This window comes from Xiphias gladius, chromosome 16, assembly GCF_016859285.1.
Source record: "Xiphias gladius isolate SHS-SW01 ecotype Sanya breed wild chromosome 16, ASM1685928v1, whole genome shotgun sequence".
Taxonomy (NCBI): Eukaryota; Metazoa; Chordata; class Actinopteri; order Istiophoriformes; family Xiphiidae; genus Xiphias; species Xiphias gladius.
In genome coordinates, this window is record NC_053415.1 from 23,124,793 (window position 1) to 23,144,120 (window position 19,328).

At 42.1% G+C, this 19,328-nt stretch overlaps 1 protein-coding gene and 1 long non-coding RNA gene across 7 annotated transcripts in view; one reads left to right on the plus strand and one right to left on the minus strand.

The window, feature by feature from the left end:
• LOC120801850 lies at nt 1–8,943 on the minus strand. The gene is made up of 3 exons (XR_005709144.1): nt 8,581–8,943; nt 5,799–5,975; nt 1–409 (listed from the first exon to the last, which is right to left on the minus strand). It is a non-coding gene; the product is annotated as an uncharacterized LOC120801850 (long non-coding RNA).
• Nucleotides 7,987–19,328, plus strand: part of rnf17 (ring finger protein 17) — a 26,337-nt gene continuing 14,995 nt past the window's right edge. For all 6 annotated transcript variants that reach the window (XM_040149130.1, XM_040149131.1, XM_040149133.1 and 3 more), the window contains exons 1-17: nt 7,987–8,109; nt 9,702–9,814; nt 10,550–10,647; nt 10,825–10,903; nt 11,778–11,867; nt 12,001–12,104; nt 12,292–12,460; nt 12,623–12,699; nt 13,092–13,166; nt 14,009–14,301; nt 14,498–14,587; nt 15,329–15,487; nt 16,008–16,179; nt 16,626–16,767; nt 17,920–18,107; nt 18,283–18,412; nt 19,147–19,309. In XM_040149130.1, the coding sequence (XP_040005064.1) occupies nt 8,040–8,109; nt 9,702–9,814; nt 10,550–10,647; nt 10,825–10,903; nt 11,778–11,867; nt 12,001–12,104; nt 12,292–12,460; nt 12,623–12,699; nt 13,092–13,166; nt 14,009–14,301; nt 14,498–14,587; nt 15,329–15,487; nt 16,008–16,179; nt 16,626–16,767; nt 17,920–18,107; nt 18,283–18,412; nt 19,147–19,309 (2,212 nt within the window). In that variant the 5' untranslated portion in view covers nt 7,987–8,039. The remainder of the gene's footprint in view (nt 8,110–9,701; nt 9,815–10,549; nt 10,648–10,824; nt 10,904–11,777; nt 11,868–12,000; nt 12,105–12,291; nt 12,461–12,622; nt 12,700–13,091; nt 13,167–14,008; nt 14,302–14,497; nt 14,588–15,328; nt 15,488–16,007; nt 16,180–16,625; nt 16,768–17,919; nt 18,108–18,282; nt 18,413–19,146; nt 19,310–19,328) is intronic.

Here is a 19,328-nt window from a genome sequence, read left to right on the forward strand (position 1 = left end):
GATACAGTTCTGTAGTCTTGGTTTAAATTATTTAATACATAACTTTAATACCATTTAAACAGCCTACGATAAAAACATAAAACATGCACAAACAACATAAAAACCGACATGTGCATAAAACAGCTGAACCACACGGTGATACTTCAGCACATGTTACAAGAAGACCTGAGTGCTGCTCTTTCTTTGCCAAAGTTCTTTTGTTTTAAGATTCCAGTTGAGTCACCCGAGCAGCTGTTCCTCCATCTGATTCATGCAGGAATAATGAAGGTGGGAGAGCGGTTCCTCAGTCAGTGCCAGCGACCTGACGGTGGAATGCGTCCCAGTCAAGTCGTGTCCCCTGACACATGTCGCCTCCTGACAAACAGAAATCTGCCAGCGGTACATGGTACCATCAGTCAGATGGCAAAGCCTGGGTGGAAAGAGACGGAGAGATTTTTTTTCATTTGTGTCTCATAATTTCCATAATAAAGCCTGTGTAGCTTTTTCAGTGCTACTGGAATATTTTCCTTGTTTCGTTTTGAAAATGGTCCTCACTGCTGTAGTTAACACCTTGGTTCTGCAGTGCTGGCAGGAATAGTGCCTTTATACTTTTTAGCATGCAGAGAAGAAAGTCAGAAAAAAATGAAAGGCATTAAATGAGCAAAGTTGTGACCAAAGCAGTGCTGCTCTGTAAAGGTGATCTCTGTATTCGCGTTTAGAACAAAAGCCTTGACCAGCAGCCCCAGCAATTATCTTTTCCTGATAGAAAATAATAGCCTGATGGGTGTGGAGGCTAAACTCTGTCTGCACTGCAGACCAGAGGATCTTTGAAGGACACTCAAAATTTTTCTTTCTGGGTGCTGGTGCAGTGCCCAGTGCTCTTGATCCGACCCAAACCTCCACACACTGATGGTGTTTTTGCCTTCATGATTTTTTTTAGCCTTGTTCACCTTTCTCTCTACATACGCTGATTCAACTCAGTCACATTTGTCTACGTCTACGTATGTGTCGTCTAAAATGTGTGTGTGTATGTGCGTATGACATGTATGTACTGTACATGTATGTACTGTATATGTCTATTATGTATATGTATGGAATATGCATATGCATAAACTAATATATATATATATATATATATATATATATATATATATATATATATATAAAACCAAAACTATCTGCATGGTTAGACACCACTATACAGTATATCACTCGAAGACACCATATGTTTTTGTTAATTGCTTTTCTTCTGTTTTTATTTTTTACTTTTTTTTTTTTACTCTCTTAGCAAAGCCTTTTAGTTGTTCTCACAGTATGAATGTGTATTTTGGCCTATTAGTATTTTGTCTTTCAAATTAATGGGGTTTTTTTGTTTTTGTTTTTTTTTTCTTGGTCTTTGGGTCTTGTGATAAGGTAAATCAGCCAACACTAACTTTGCCTTCTATCCAACCTCTCCACCCCTCTTACCGCCCACCCAGGAGGATCGAGGCTCTCACGGCCTCAGCCCCACCACAGGGCAGCTGACAGGTAAAAAAAAAAAAACACACACACACATACAAGAGCACACTATCACACTTATACTTGTTCTTTCTCACACACACAGTCAAAAGTATCTCTCTTTTACACACACCCCCACGTGGATCCAAACCCTCTTTGCTGACCCCCCCCCCTCGCCCTGAGAAATGTGCCATATCAATGCTGAGAAGCAGGTCAAGCATTCTGTAAGTGCAGCAAAGTGAGATAATTGTAACATAGACTGCTCTCGGCTTATTATTAAAACACCCTCACCCCCTCAACCCCCCTCAACAAAATCACCCAGTCCCCGCCCCATTTAGACCCAGCCCTCCTCAACTCACACAACATTCTAAACAACCTGCTTTTCCAAAGGCAGCGGCATGAAGGGCCGAGTGGCAGTGGTGTTGAGCTGATCGTTTTTGAGGATGGACAAGTCGTGAAATTCTCAGCGACAGAGCGATCCGTGAGCCGGGCTAACGAGCAGCCCGATTGGTCTGATCTCTCGCTCTCTCCCACCCTCTCTCAATTCTTCCCCTTGATGTGGATCCGTGTGATGTTCGACGGGTATTAGGACACAGAGGCGGCAAGGCTGGTCTTAGAAACGCACCGGCTTTTCAAGTCACTCCCAACGACTGGTACCCCGTCCTCCACCACCACTGCCGCCTCTTAACTAATCCTTTGAACCTAAAGGATGAAGAGTTGAGGGTGCAAGGAGGCATGACCAAGAGTCATCAAGCACATGTGAATGTATGTGTAGGTATGGGTGAATGTGAGAAAGGGGGGAAAGCGGCAGCAGGAGGGGGGGGGTGACCGAGGACACAATGGGTTCACAGGCAGTATCCCCGACTTTGGGTTGTTTTTAATGACTGCTGGAGCTGGAGCTACTGTGGCCTGGTGCCCTCTTTTAATGTGGGACGTGAGCTGCTGGTACCGATTTGTTGCAGGATTACCACCGCAGACTTTGATGTACCCTGAGTGACCAGAAAAACAGAAACTCATGAACACTGTAAAGCAATCCAATACAACAGTCCTGTGATAAATACTGACTGTTTTGCTCACCATTTCACCCCTAATTTCCATGTGCGTATAACAGGTACACAGAATATTAGAAACACGTTTGATTTCAAAGAAAGTTGACAAATTGAAGGAGGAATCTTTATTCGTCTTAGTTTGGTGTTGGGCCTTCACAGGCCTCCAGAGCAGCTTCGGAGTTCTCCAAGACTCTGGAACTCTACTGGAGGGATGAACACCACTCATCCAAAAGATATTCCCTCATTTGGTGTTTTAAAGAAGGTGATGGAGCGCACTGCTGGTCAACTGTTTGAGCACAGTATCCAAAATCTCCCATAGGCTGCGTTGAAATTCGGTGAGTGCAAAGTCCATAGCATATGATTCGCATCATTTTCACACCACAACTTCCAGTGACCCCTTGTGCCCTGTCTGAAACTATTCATTTTACTCACTACTCATTCATACAGGTTCTTCTTTTAATTCGTCATACATCGCCCGATTGGTAATGGTTGCTCTCTTCTAACTCTTCCAACAGTGGAGTGAGTAGACTCACTGTATATCTGCGGTTCCTGATCCTAAATAGTGAGGACAAGTGATAGAAAATTGCTTCGAAATCTAGAAAAAGACAGACAGGAAAATCAAAGTCTGATTGGACGAGACTTCAACCTTTTTACAGTAGGCTAGACAGACCAAGACCTCAAAAGCTGCTATTGAAAAGGCCACAAGCCTCAGAAATCTGTAACCTATGGACACAATAATGTAATGGGTCCATTCGGAGCATATTGTGAACAAATAGGAAATATCCCCCACCCCCAAAGTTATCATCATTGTGCATCATGTTTATTGATGCGGTCACTTCCCATTACAAAAGAGCAGCCCTGTGTCTGTTTGTGTCAGCTGACCTGGATCTAATTATAACCACTACTCTCAGGCAGATATCCACCAATCAAAAATAAAAGTTGACTTCGGAGACAGAAAGCAGACAGAGAAATAATACAAATGTGTGAAACAACCTGTATCACATTAAGGGCATTAAAGTGACTTGGCCTGTAGGTAGCTGTTACACTGATTTCAAAGGGGCAAATTCTCTCACTCCCGGCTTATCATTCTTCTTTGTGTAATGGCATGTCTTTCTCTGACCGGACAAAGAGATTATGGAAGGTATAAAGCGAGTGTCATTTGCCATTGCCCCTGCTCTTTTCATGTTGTGACCAAATGGCCTGCAGGGGGCAACCACTTAAAGCCAGTCCATGAGTCTCCTGGGCCCTTGTGTGTCTGCTGACCTTTCCTTTTTTTTTTTTTTTTTAATTTTCTTCAGACGGCCAGGACCCAACCTGAAAAGAGCTAAGAGGCTGTTAACTCACCATGCTCGCAAAGCTAGGGGGTCAAAGGAAGATAAAAGGTTCCTCAGTGGAAAAAAAAAAAATCCATGATGCTTCCATGGAAAAAAATCTATATGTCAGACGTTTGCTGAAGTAGCATCCAGGTTAATCCACTCTTTCTAAACGGTCCGGTCCATGTACCTTAAAGATTCATCTGACTGCATTCTGATGGTTCTCAGAAGACGTTTGACTTCTAGAGTGCATGCTGTCTATGCAATAAATTCAGTACTCCAACCCTGTACCCCTACTGTGCGACCCATAGGAGGGAAACAAAGGAGTAGGAAGGGGGTTGTTGTTTTTTTAATAAGGCCTTTGAGGTACACACAAATAGACGGCTTCTAATAGACATCCTCTCCTGTCACATGAGATGACCCACAGTAAGTGATTCAGGAAATAGCTGGATAATAACAATAAAGGGGATGGATGGTTGTACATGGCCTATGTCAGACATCAGGAGAGAGCTAACGAGACAACGCAGCTTAATTAAGAACATCGCTAATGAGTAAGCTATTTGATAAGGGTTTTGGGGGGTGAGGGAGGGTTATTGTTCCTAGAGAAACACAAGGGGAAATCACCCGAGGATGGGAGGTGACCCACATTTGGCAAGAGGAAAGATAGGGGCAACCCCCATTCCCCTGACCGGCACCCCCACATCCCCTCCTGGGCAGCCCGCTGATTGGTTCATTACCCATAGTGAACACGTCTACCACCCCCCACCCTAGTACACACACACACACACACACACACACACACACACACACACACACACACACACACACACACACACACACACACACACACACACATAGCTGGCCCTGCCCCCCTTCCAGTCCGTCTATGATCATCCTGCCCTGGTAAAGACCAATGTCCAGATTCCTTCAGTGCCTTAATCAGATTCATACATAGCTCCACACTCTCCCCATCTGCTGGAATGCGGAGCGCAGGATGGTGAAAATATTTCTTTTGTTTGACATAGAGTTCACAAAATCTGTACAGAGTCCAGGTAGCGATTTCTCTGTATAAAACAAGTTTACAGATTTGTCACTGATTAGATTCCGTTAGAAATGAAAATGTGGCTTCATTTTTCTTTGCTCTGGAAAGTGAAATAAAAACCAGGGGTGAAGACCAAGTGATTGTAAAACCTCACAAGGGGAAATGCTAAATTATGGCAAATACAATCCATCAAATACACTTGGTGACACACACAAATATATGAAAATGCATTTCTGGGCATAAATTACTTTCACTCCTTATCCATCCGTCAACTCAAATACCCAATTACACAAAATAACCAATTAATGAGGATGAAGATTTGAACGTGAACTGAATAGGGTTCTTTTAAATAGGGAATTCATAGGTGAATTTAATATCCCGTTTAGTCTTTGGTTTGGATTTATTGTACATCAAACAAATACCAGGATAACAAAAGAAGGCACATTCTTTTATTTTGTATGTTTGTCTGTTCTGTTTTTACACCACATCTATACTGTAGTATATGGAAGGTACTGTTAACATTAGTCATAAAGACGAGGGTATGCCAGATACATTTAAAGTGTTCCGTTTCTTCCTTGGGCCAATGTGTTAAATGATCTTGAATATTTTCCTGCCTCTTATTAGCAGACAGATGTACTTTATACCTGCAGGCGTTTTGACACCTCACACAGAGATGGTCTACTTTCACTTCAGATCAACGCCAGCAGCTGTATCCATTTGGACACTTACACAAAGGTGGGAGTTGTACTGTTGAAACACATGTATTTCAAGTTGTTCTTTGGGGCTGCATCCTGCCATCTCTACACGGAAAGACCCCCTTGATGCGCTGCACTCTCATGGCCCCCTCCAGGGATTTGAGCGAACGCTCTCTGAAGGTTAAAGTTTTGACCGTGTTGCATAGCCTCCTAGACGATCTACCTTTACCATCTGATGTCTGTGCCTCCCTGCTCCCCATTGGCTGTCACTCCCGGTTACTGCTGCTTCGCTGGGCGGCTGGCCATTGTCCTCAGGCGGCGGTGCTGCTGGCAGCTGCGCTCAGATGGAGGAGAGGACCGACACGCCGCCGTCAGGCCTGCTGTGGAGCCTTGCAATTGGCTCAGAAGGAAACAAAAGAATATATCACACACCACAACAAGGCAAGAGGAATGTGTGCTGTGACAGATAAAAGAGATGATAGATGATAAAACAGTGAAACAATAAAGAACATACAAGTAAATAAAAACAAGTTAAAAGCACAGTTAAAATGATGCAAGCTCATACTGTTTCAGCTTATAGCTTCAGTTCAGGGACATTAAACACATTGGTACTCAATGAGCTTTCCTTGCATTCATAAACATCTTCCAAAATAACCATCGCAGCGTCACCTGCAATGCTTAACCCAGAGATCCAAAGACAAAGGGATGTCAAACTGCATATCTCCAACGAGTGGTGATGTTCAGTAGGGTGAAACGTGATGCCAGAGATTCAAATTTATCCCCTTTCAGACTTTCTCACATGGTTCATATCAAAAACAGAACACACAAGTGAATATTTGCACGTACGAAGAGCTCCGTGGTACAATTTTTCAGCTGTCCTTTGCAAACCCATCATCTCATGCGCCATCTCTGTGCGTCTGCCTTAGCCTTTGTCGCCCTCAAGTGTCCACAAAAAAGATTACATAACTAGGACCCATGAAATTATTAGCTGTGACTCACTGACCTTAATCTTTGTAACAGATGCTGAAAAAAAAATATATTCGATGGGTGCTTTTAATTTGTATTTGATGTTTATATATGGGACAGCTGCCATGAGTGAGAAGACATCAATACTTCAGTCACGGCCAGATTATGGATATTGTGCTTTTGTGTGTGCGTCTGGTGGTTTTGTGTCTCTTTGCAGATGTTTTGAGTCCATTTTGTGTTTATTTTGTGTCTCTTTCTAGTCGCCTCTGTCTCTTTGCGGTCTGTTTGCATCTCTTTCTGGCAGTTTTGTGTCTCGTAGTGGTCCTTCTGTGTTTCTTACTTGAGTAAATATACTTTGTGACTTCCCACTACTGCCCCTAGGGTACAGATACCCCTGATTGGAAATCACTGGTGTCCAGATTCGGCTTTAAATAATGTCTGCACATCAGGGCTTTTTATCTAAAAAAACAAAACAAAAACAAAACCCAGGATGTGTGCTGATGAGATGAAAAGAGTTTTGTGGTTAGACCCTAATAAAAACTTCAGATTCATTGGCACAATACTTGCCACATACTCATGAACTCGTCACCAGCATTTTCCAAAACCTACAAAAGTTGTGCTGGCCCTGAGCCCGAGGGCACACGGTGGCCCAGCAGCAATTCCAACAGCTGGAGTGGGCGCGTTTGAGGGATTCAGCCATGCAACTGCAGCTCAGTGTAGCTCGTCGTATGCGTGTGATCTGTCCTTTACAACTTCAGAAACTGGTTGACTGGGCTATGCTGTGTCCATGGCCGTTGCTGCAGGCATGCACCTTTATTGTGTGTGTGTGTGTGTGTACCTAACAGTCATATGTGTGTATTTTTATTTTTATCTTTTACTTAACTCTATATGTGCCAACTTTTTCTCACCTACCGGCTTGTGAATAATAGTCATCTGTTGTCCTTGTTTTTGCTTTACGTCCACGTACACCTCCATGTTATTGGTGCTGTGTATTGTGTGTAAGTACATTGAGAGCCAACCCCCTTGTATGCACAGACATACTTGGCCAGTAAAGATGATTCCATTCAGATTTTTATTGTTGATTTTATTGCTGATTATACATATTTTATTTGTTATATGAATTTGATGGCAATATGTCCCCGAGGCATATGGATTGTTTTTTTTGTTTTTTTTTACATCAAGGGCCACATTGGAAATAAGTGCGAAATAAGCTAAACAAAACACACCAAAAAAAAAAAAAAAAAAAATCTGGAGACTATATCTACGTGGAGGATTTTACCTGATGCGGTAAGACGAGACACACTAAAAGCATCGAGGCGGAATTAATCGGAATGGGATTTAAAGTAAAATATTCTTCGTTATTCAAGGGGCAAACTCCGAGGACGCTGAACGCACCTGCGTGGTCACGTGACAAAGACAACCGCCTGCAGCTCATCGATTAGGACAAAAAATTTAAAAAAAAAAAAAAAAAAAAAAAAAATCATTTTTACTGACATTAATGATGGACAGACGGGACAACCCCAGCGCCGTCGTATGCGTGTTATGTGGAGAGGCCTTCACTCTGCCCGGTAGGATACTTACATCCCCTTTTTTTTCTTACGGTTTAACGCTCCGGGTTTTGTGACAAATGAAGATGTCGTCGGCTAAAAGACGTCTGCTAGCTAGCGGCAGCTAGTCGGTGTAACGAACCGCGTCCCGGCGGGTGTCTGGACGGGCCAAATTCACCCCCTGAGCCCGGCGTTGACATCCCAGCGCGACGAATACAACTTATTAGATAACAATTGTCTTGGCCGAGGTCTTCAGAGGTTGCGGTTTCTTCCGTGTCCGCTAAGCTAACCCTGAACCAGAGCGCCCAGCGCCCAGCGCCAGACTTAAAAACGTCGCGCCAAAGCGACAGCATTGACACGCTTCCCCGACGAGTACTAGTGCAGCTGCAGACGAGGTGTTTAACCCGTGATTCAAGTATGTTGACAACGTCCTTTAGAAAATTTCCCTCAAGATTTTCCTCAAAGGTTTAGATTAGTAAGGCTGCAACTCACCATCGCGTCCGTTATCAGTTGGTCTGCGGATTCTCTTCTCGGGTCAGTCCCCGAAATGTCAAGAGTCCAAGGCGATGTCTTCAGATGTCTCTGTTCTGTCTGACCAGCGGCCCAAAATCTTAAATAGTTTCAAGTTTATCTACACGTAACATCGACAAACAAAAAGTAAAGTGGTAGTAATATAAATTCTCACAAACGGTACCAGAGATTGTGTGGCGCTTTAGCATGAAACATTAGTGAAACGATGAATCGATTGTCAGAATAGCTGCAGACGGTTTTCCTGTTGCAGCTCTGATATTAAAATGCATCAGATGCATGAAGCTTACACTCATTAACCCCACCAGCTATTCCTGCTCTCTGCTGCTCTGCCATACTGTTGTCTTGTCTGAACAGAAATTGTACTCTGTCTATGGAAAATAGTACAAGTTTTATTTTAAAATTAAATTAAATCTGTTTACAGCTTAACAGTGATGCCAAGTTGGATTTAATGCCAGTAAACTAGCAATGTTGTTTTTCATTACTCAGTTTGGCATTGATCATATATTGCTGCTTTAAAAACACACTCGGATGAAATCGCCAGTGTGGTGAAAACTTGTAAGTACGCATGAAACGTGTAATTCACATGTAAAACGACTCTTGGAAACATTAAAAGGAGCAACATCAACATCTTTAGGCCCTTGTCTCGGGATGATCTACCACCGTCTGCTTCTGTGGTAACGGTCTGATTCGGCAAAGCCGCTGACTTGAATTGTAGTTTTAAATCAGAAAATTTCAGACTTTGACAAATTTGTGTCTGCCGCCAATTTGTGTTGTGTTGTGGCTGTACAGGGATTGTGGACCATGTTTATCAGAATATCTGAAACGCTTGGATGTACCCGACCACAGTGCAGTATTAACAGCTGGACACATGTCAGATATGGATTATATTGAATATAAAGATGTTTTCGTGGTCAGGGAGAAAAGAACATAACCGGCCCCTTTATTTGTGTAGGAATCAGTGACCATTCACCGCAATAGCAAATATCTACATCGTACGCTCTTGTATGTATCATTTACACTGACATTGCCTTGGTCTTTATGGTGCTTGTATGTGTGTGTTTGTTTTTTGTTTTCTTTCTCAGATGACGAAGTTGACGGCAACCTCCCTCGTGTGCTGTTATGCGGCCACATCTACTGCACGTCTTGTCTGCGGTCCATTCAATGTGACAGAGTCATTAGATGCCCAGAGTGTGAGGTAAAGCCACCAGTGATCTTACTCTTGTAACTGAAGTAATGCTTTAGGTAAAGCCCAATACAAGTAAACATGCCTTGCCTTAGCTAGAGAGCGGCATGACTTAAGTGTAGACCAAAGGAAGTGTAACAGGTCACCACTCAGTGGGTTAAATTCATTCAGGGTCAATCCCTGTTTCTCATAGTTTGGAAAAAAAAAAAAAAAAAAAGGAGTCACATGAAGCTGTGTTGATAATTCTGGTTTGTTCTCATAATAATCTGTAACTGGATGATATTCATCATAAATTGTTTAAATAACGGTCCTGGAATTTGTAGATGAGGAAAATGGGCGAACTCCAGATGCAGCCTCTTGCCGCTTGTCATATCATCCACCCTTGTGATTAGAGTAGGAACAGATCACAGCGGGGCCAGAGGTGCGACATTCGAAGGGCTCTTGGTATTGTCATAAGGCTGCTGAAGAATTTCCCAATGCTTTAGTGGCCTTATGCAACACACCTCAGCCTGTTCCAGCAGGCGGATTATCGTCAAACTGTGAATATGGGGTGTGCCTTGTTGTGTGACTAGGTATAAAATGCAAACCTTGTCCTTGCTGGCCACCTTGGTTGGTAAACAGCCAGCCATTTGCTCAATTTTGCCTGGGAAATTAATGAAAAGTCGCTGAAGAATTTGTGATTGGTGTCAAGTTCAAGGCTGAAAATGTTCAGTTGGTATAATGACAAACAAAGTTTCCTCCCTGCAGGTTGAGTCGACCCTTCCTGAAGGTGGGGTGTATCATCTGCAGGAAGACAGCAGAATAATTGGCCTCATTTACACTGCTAAAATGAACAAGATGAAAAGGTAATTGTTAAGCTGAACCACACTACTGACACGTATGTAGTTTAATATATATATATTTATACATTTTTTTAAAAGAGAGTTTTTCCTCTTCCTCGTGTAATCAGATTGTGTTGTAGATTTTTAAAAGAGAGCGGGTCTTTACTTTGATCATTTCTCTGGTGTTGTCATCTCCTGAAGCCTCCAGTGTGACAGATCCAAGAATCGCAGAAGGAACAAATTATCTTCATCTGATGGCAATACCGAGAATATGGAGCAGGTATGTTTGGGTAATCACAGGGGAATGAAAAGTTGCCATGCCAGCCCCTTCTGTTAATGTTCAAACTGCCTGTCTAAATTAATTTGACAATTTGCATATTTCAAGTCACACAGCCCAAGCCTGAGTGAAAAAGGTAAATTGCTTATTGTGTGTTGCGGGTGAGATGTTGCCCAAGTGTGCAACTTTTAGCACAGGGTTTTGTTACTGGCAGTCCAGTAAAGATGGAGATGGACAGATGGATTGGTTCAGTCACTGCACCAATCGGTTTCACTAGACTGCCGTGAAATTTAACCGTTCAGTCTATGTGCAACTCAACACACATTGTTAGAGGTTTTCACCACTGACCAAGAAGATTATTACAGATACATGCGGCTAATACATGTCTGGCGTTAACTGTTGAGAAAAGTTGAAGAGTTCAGAGAAGTCAAATGAAATACTAAAAGTAGCTTTGTGATGTGGATAGGGATGTTTCTTGAGTTACTTCCTTTTGAGATAATTGGACATGTCCAGCTGGGAAGCCACCCCTGGGGGGGAGACCAAGTACACCCTGAAAGATTTATGAGTCGTCCTGGCTTTCGTGGGAAAGTCTTGGGTTCCCTGGAGGATGTAGCTTAGGAAATGTTTTCCTGGGACACTCTGTGATGAGATAAAAATTCCTGGCTGACTAAGGTATACTGGTGTTGCAGAATGTCTGATCAGAGTTCAAACTGTTACTAAAGCTTCAAATTATACTTTGAGTATCTGCATTGCCACATTGTTTTATCATTGTCATTTGATACGTTGTCAGAGTTAAATATTGGTTATGGACCCTTTAAACTCTAAAACTAAATTGGAAGGGAGGGCGGAGTTAAGATTCTGGTTATGTTTTATTCAGCCAGCTGATCCTGAGAAGATTGAGAGGGCGGTGGATGAGGCATTGGCCCAGGCTGCAGAAAATCGTGCCCAGCTGGAACACATCCATGAGGTGAAAGCTGCACTAGGTCCAAAAACTTCACACAACTTGAGGCAAAAAAAAAAAAAAAAAAACATTCCTACATGTCAGAAAAAAACAGTAAAAGCAAAAGTGAGTGTTCCGTGTGTGCGTTTCATCTGTTTAGACTTTGACGACTGGTCTGGCAGAACAGGTGAAGAGAGAGAGAGCTCGGCTGGAGGTGGAGATCAAGCAAGCTGCAGACAAGGCTTTGCATGCAATCCAAAAGTGGTATGGATATAAACAGCCAAAATATACTCAAATAGTAAAAGCTTTATGATGGGATTCTAATTATGAAACCAGAAGACATTGCACACAGCGCTAGCTTCTCCTCAGATTGTTTGATTTTCTTAAAAAGGTTCTCTGAAGAAAGTCTGTAAAGCGACATCTTGATGCCTGTAATTTCTTTCCTCAACAGGAGGGATGTGCAGTTGAGTCAGCTGACAAAACTGGAGGCACAGTTCTCCACCAGCCAAGCTGAAGTATGCCGTGTCCAGGAGAGGATGAAGGCCCTGGAGATTGCCATGCAGATGGCCAGAGAAGTACGCCGTGTCCCCTTCCTAGGGCAGTACTGCACCCTGGATAAGGTATGAAATGTTATGCTTACATACATCCAAACAGTTCCTTCCTAGTAAGCACACAATGCACAGTCAGATAATAATATAAACCACTGACACAAAAAGGCTGGTAAACTGTGTGTGTGCATGTGTGTGCGCGCGTGTGTGTGTGTGTGTGTGTGTGTGTGATAGGTCCTGGAGACGTTGAAGGCCCCTGTGGTTAACCAGTCCTTCAATATGAAATGCATTACTACGGGCTCTGGAATGCGGTTTGTCACCTGATGATTGTGTGCAGTGTTTTATAGTAGACCTCGTGTTCTGTTCTGAAAAGTGTTTTTTCACCACTGCAACAGTTTGCGCATGACACGCATAAATGACGATAAACAGTACAATGTTGTAAACAACTTCTTTTACTGTTGTATCAGCTACTGTAGAAGCTAAACAAATTGTTTTAAATATCAAAATAACTGCATTTGAAATATTGATGTATTTGCCACTGTTCATTTCTTGTGTCCTGTAACTTTTTTTTTTTTTTTTTTTTGGGTGCTGTAGATGCGTGCAGCATGGGGGGCCTGACAAACATCGCAGTGACAAGCTTTGACTCGATAACTATTAATTTTGATTGAGTATGTATGTTTGTGTGTGTATATTTGTGTTCTAGCTGTGTTTTCCAGTCAGAAGGTTACAACCAGAGTCTGGCATTGTCCTTGAAGGTGGAAGTTAGCAACCCAAAGCAGTGAGTCCCTAAATATCTTCCAGTATGTCATTTGGATTAATTTGGGCCAGGGGATGAAAACTGCCAAAAAGCCCTACCTGTTTTTTTTTTTTTCCTACAACCGGAATTATAAACCTCAACAGAGAACATGATCCCACGGCCGGTTTTATGTTGCTACAGCTGTCTTTACCATAGTTACCAGTTGTGGTCATGAGGAGAGTTTGTCTCCTCTGTGCCACTTCAGATATCACAATACATCGTTAACAACGTGAAACAGTGTTTTACTCTAGGTTGTTTTGTTCAAATGAGTGTTTGTTGTTCCATCTTAAAACATGCAAACATTTTTAAATTTTCTTTTTTTCCTTTTTTATCAACTGGAGTGGCTAAAATGCATTTAAATATTATGTTTTACAGTAAAACAACTTTTAAAGGGTGTTTGTGGTATTAGTTTTTAAGTACTAAGTACCTTTTTGATCTTTTTTTAGGTTAACTCAAATACTGTTGTGTATCATCTCAACATAGGCAAAGTTTCAGATTTCCACTAATAAATGCAGCCCTCTGTATTTGGGAGAAGCTCTTGATTTTGTACCATATCTGTGACTAATAGGTATAAATATATTTTATGTTGAATTTGTTCCCAAACATATTTGATGAGTGGGAAAATACTACACCCCAATACAAGCAGTACCCTATCCTGTAATTGCCTCAAATCTTGTAATTTTGCATCTGCAGCCAGTAGTGTTTGTCAGGATAAGTCATATCATTTTTGAGAGTATTACACAAAATATTATGTGTAATTATTCTTAATTTTTTTTATATGGCTCCGTGTTCTGAAACAAAGTCCTCTTGCTGTTCCCTCTTAGCTTGTCCGAGTTTCCACCCAAAGGCTACCAGCCGGGCAGCTCCAACAGAAAGTCACCCTGGCAACATGCAGAGGGCAGTAACAGCAACTGTATCCCACCCAGTCGCAACAGGCTCCCCACCCCACAAAAACAAGACAAGGGGAGCGCGGGAGCTAGCAGTCCTTTGTCGCGAGGCTCCTCTCCAAGCCCAAAACCTCGCCGCAGGTCCAACCATTCATGCCACAGCTCAGGCTCAGACATTGGAACTCCAGACGTAATTATCGAGGAGCTTTTAGACGAGCGACAAGAGCACGGTGTGTGTGTGTGTCTGTGTGTGTATGTGTCTGTGTCTATGTCTGTGTCTGTGTCTGTGTGTGGCTCTTTGTCATATGTGCCTATTTGATCTCACTTACATAATGTCAGATCCAATCAGAACATTAAAGTGCTTATGATGGACGCAGGAGAGAAGCTTTAATCTATTTTTGTTCAATGCTTTGTATCTTCCTGCAGCTCTCCCACCCACTGGCCCGGAGTTGGCTAATGACAAATGGAGAATCCAAAGGATAAGGAGAAATCAGTTTTCTGGCAACAAGAGAAACGGTAGGGAGAGGCAACTCTTTCATTTAGTTGCATTAATATTATACATACAGTATTGTGCGAATATTAGACAAACCTCAGATAACGACTTTTTCTGTTTTAGCTATAGCTGTAAGACATACACTGTCTTTGAAGTCTTTAAATTTATTGCAAGATTTAATTAAAAATTAAGTGAATTTTAAAAAATATTTTAAAAAAAGGTTGCAATACATGTAATATGGGGTGGCAGAAAACACTTTCTTAACACACACTGCGGACAGGTGGGTAGAACATTGGCAGCCTGGCTGTTTATACAGTCAGACTTTAAACAACCCATAATACAGCACTCCAGGCTCATTCTGTAACACAAAAGACATTACTCGCTCCATTATCCATCCTCTTCTTCTGTCCTCCCCCTCCCGTCCCGACTGTCCAATCTCAAAACGTTTATCTCCTTGTCCTTATTTTCCTCTTCATCTTCTGTCACTCTCTTCCTTCTTTCCTCCCCACGCTTCCTCTTCTACTTTGCTTCCTGCTTTCTTCCTTTTGTCTCTCATCCAACCTGGTAATATGGCCAAGTACATCTCTCTAACCTCCTTTCTCCCTTCTTCCCCTCTCTCCTCCCCTTTCCTGCTCCCTTCATTTCCTTTCTTATCCCCTTGCACCTTCCCTGCCATCCCTTCTTTTCTCGCTTTTGATTAAATTTTCCTGTTTTCTCATCCTTTTTTCTCCCTGTCTCATCCTTCTCTTACCCTTAATACCTAGTCACCCAGTGGGTGGTGGTGACCCACGTTGTGAACCCAAGTCACTTCTACGTACGCTATGTGGCTGAGAAGAGGGAAAGCGAGAGCCTGTCTAAAAAGATCAACCACTTCTGCTGCAGAGATAGTTGCCACTTCACTTCCAGTGACACAGTGGAGACTGGTGTGTGTATATGTGTCTGTGTGTGTGTGATTGTGCATGTGAGTGTGTGTGTGTGCATTTGTCCTCGAAATGATGAGGAAATAAGTTTAAGCATATGGCAATGAAAGTTAATGTTATTCCTAATGGTTAAAGGCTGAAATTTCACGTAATTAGTGTTGAGCTAATTAGACAAAATGTTTATTAGGTTTATTAGCTCTGCAAATTTATGATGACGGATTAATTAGTTGGTGTGTGTGCACTTAATTGATTAAGAATTTAGTGAGAGGTTGACTATATGTGGCTGGATCTATGTTGTAAATAATATTTTTAAAAAACACAGTTTTAATCATTACAAAAATGCTTTTATTTTCTTCTCCATGATAACAGATTAACAGATTATACTATTCCACTCCTTTGTGTTCACTTTCATTAACTTTGAGTTTCCCACCAAATAATATTATGAATGCACTGCACACCACTCATCCTCCCAGAGTGGAGTAAAAGCATGTGATTCGGCCTTTGTTCCTCTGCTCCTGTCCAGGTGCCATGATCTTTGTGAAGTGGAAGGAGGGACTCTGGTGCCGGGCCAGTGTGGTAGAAGTCTTGCAGAACGGCTGTGTTGAGGCTGTGAAAGCCTGCAAAGTCACCCAGCTGGCCAGTATCCGAGTCTTCTTCCTTGACTATGGCCTCACCAAAAGTATCATCATACAGAGGTACATGCAGAAATGGACGGGTAAACGGATCAGTTTTTCCCCACCGGTTGATGGTGGAGCCTTGCAGCTCAGGCAGGAGCAGAAGCCATTTCACTTGACATGTTCCATATACTGTCCAACGAAACGAATGCTGTTCCATCCCTCCAGTAGCGAGAGATTCAAATCAATATGTCTCGTTTTTAAAATATATCATCAAAATATCTTAGCCTCTCAGTATAAAGCCTCAGTTTAAAGAAATCGTTTCATCAGTGTGTTTTGACTGGGCTTGTGGCCAGGGCCTGTTTCATCAGAGGAGATGCACATAAGTATGTAGTATGTGCAGCATAAATGCTTAACTAACCCATTGTGAATGTTTTGAATGTGAAGCATTTGTCTCAGTTATTCAATAGAAATCTGTACAAAGTTATTCCGGTACATCCTCCACTCCTCTCTCGCACCTTTCCCAGTGAGGAGGGGACCACTGAGTCTTCACTGAAGGCTGTGAACAACCACCTGAGGAAGGTGTGTGAGGCAGCAAATGTGGAGCTAGGTCACTTTGCTCCTCAGGCCATCAGATGTTCCCTCAAAGACCTGGTCCCATATGATCTGGTAAGACCACTGAGATTTACAGTGTATATTGATACATTATGTGTGTTTGACCAAATTACTTACGTTTTCCTTCTCTGATGAGGGACATAAGAGAAAATCCATCATACGGTGGCCCTCAAGTTTAGAACACAAGAACATTTAAGAAAACACTTGAACAAAAGCAAAAACATAACATGTATGTTGTTTATGATTTATTCATAAGACAGAAAACACAACTACACAACCGGAAAAAACTAAATTTCACAACAACTCAACAGAAAACACAGTCTTTGAGCAAACAAATCAACAGACTTAATGCTATCATTTACCACTTTGTCTGCCATTTTGGGGAAAAATTTGTGGTCATTAGCAGAGACGCTGTGCCTTTCCCTGTGGATCAGAAAGGGTTGCCAGGTAATCGAACATTTGCTGAAGTATAGAGAAAATTCTGCGTGCACTCGTTTGGACAACAGGTAATTCACTAAAACAGTACAGTGAATTGAGAGAAATGAGAAAGATGTGGCCAGCGTGAGCTCGTATTCCTTACCAGGCCACGTCACCAGTACAACACTGTAAAGGGTGCACAGAAAGGAGAACACAACTGCATCTTTGTCAATTTTCAAGTAGTATCTGAGGGATAATGTCGAAGACAAACAGTCAGAAGTAAGACTGAGAAAGACAGACGGTGCCTAGAGCACCTTTTCCCAGTTTCTGAAATTTTTTTTTTTTTTTTTCTGTTTTGTTAATCGTTTCTTAAAACCTTGTGTTTTTTGGATGTTGCATTGTTTTTCTCTTTGATTTGTTTTTTATGCACCACCACCATGGTACATCGTATGCAGGGCATTATGTTGTCACGCTGGTGTCTGTGACTCTGTGACTCTGTAGACACATTCTTGTGAACACGATAACTGGAACGATACATAGTAGAAACCTGGTGGGACATAAAACAAAATGTAGAGTTAAATTATGTTTTTTATGCAAAAAGTAGCAGTATTAGGAGGTGTGTTTATGCTGTTGTTTTAATTCAGAGAGGAAACTGGTAGATGAAACTAGGATCTAAGTCAATGGTTTGTGTGTGTGTGTGTGTGTGTGTGTGTGTGTGTGTGTGTGTGTGTGTGTGTGTGTGTGTGTGTGTGTGTGTGTGTGTGTGTGTGTGTGTGTGTGTGTTTTCAGACAAAAGGCTGGAGTAAAGAGGCACAGGTTGAATTCTGCAGTGTAGTTGGCTCTGCAGCAGTGGAGATGAGGCCTCTGGGTCAGGACAGAGACTCTTTGTTGGTGGACCTGAGGAAAGCGCCCATGGACCAATCCAGTGACGTGCCCATCTCTGTCAGAGAGTTCCTTGTCTTCATTGAAGTGGCCAGGTACATGTGCAAGTTACAAGTAAAAATCTGATAAGCAAATTGGTATTTATCTAATGTGATTAAATGATCAATAGTCAATTACATTGAATCAGAATCAAATTCAGACTTTGTAAACATCAAGCTCATCTACGGAAGTGGCCTAACTTTGGCTTTGCTCTTTCAAAATTGCTGATAGGTTTTATTCTCCAGTGACGTTGGGCAGGAGGCCCCTGCTATACTACCCTCCTGTCCATCCCAAGATCAACACAGAGCTCAACGCTGTGGTGTCCCACATCAACAACCCTGCTGACTTCTACATCCAGCTGGTACTAAATATGCACATAAATAAACACACATTAACTATATATATATCTCTATATAGATATATAGATAGATGTAATATCCTTAAAGAGGCCCAGATGCCAGTGGCAATCTTGAAGATTCTCATTAACACAATGGTGATTGAGTCTTTGGCCCACTGATGAAAGTCTTAAAATTATTATATATTTGCAGTATTATGAACTGGGCATCTGTGGCGACATTCCCGGAAAAAATGCAGTATTTGTTACTGCTAATGCAAACTGAACATTGCCTACAGGCTGCACACCTCCAATTTTTCAGTCAGGTATCCAACTTCTTTCACTGTGTTCACAGAATGACGGAAAAAGGCCAATTATGGCCTGGCTTCTTCATTTAAATGAAAATAGTTTGTTTTGCTGCCTCCAGATTTCTGTGACCTGTGCTATTGAACCGCATTTGCTGTTACCACCACTAGCTAGAGTTGTCCCCAAATCAGCCAGGACTGAAATCTTTGAGATTGCCAATTAAATTAACAAGAGAAAAGAAAGAAACCTTGTGGACTTAGAAGAGGAAACATGAGGAAGGTTAGCATTTTAAGGAGATCATAGAATGAACATTTGATAAAAACAAAACTTTCCTTTTTTTTTTTTGTCATTACCTTTTTTGGTTCTTTTGTTTGTTTTGTTTTGTTTTTTTCTTTTTCATTTCCCAATCTTTTCCCTTTGTCTGTGCCCCACCCACCTCCCCTATCCCCAACCAGACTGACAACATGGAGTCCTTGTTACTCTCTGCCAAGCTCCAGGATTTTTACAGTGCGACAACAGTGGCTGGACAAGATGACCTCAACATCTACTGCCCTGTGATAGGACAGGCCTGTGTTGCCCGCTATGACGACAAGTTGTGGTACAGAGCTCAGGTCATAGGTGAGGGAGCGTGTGTGCA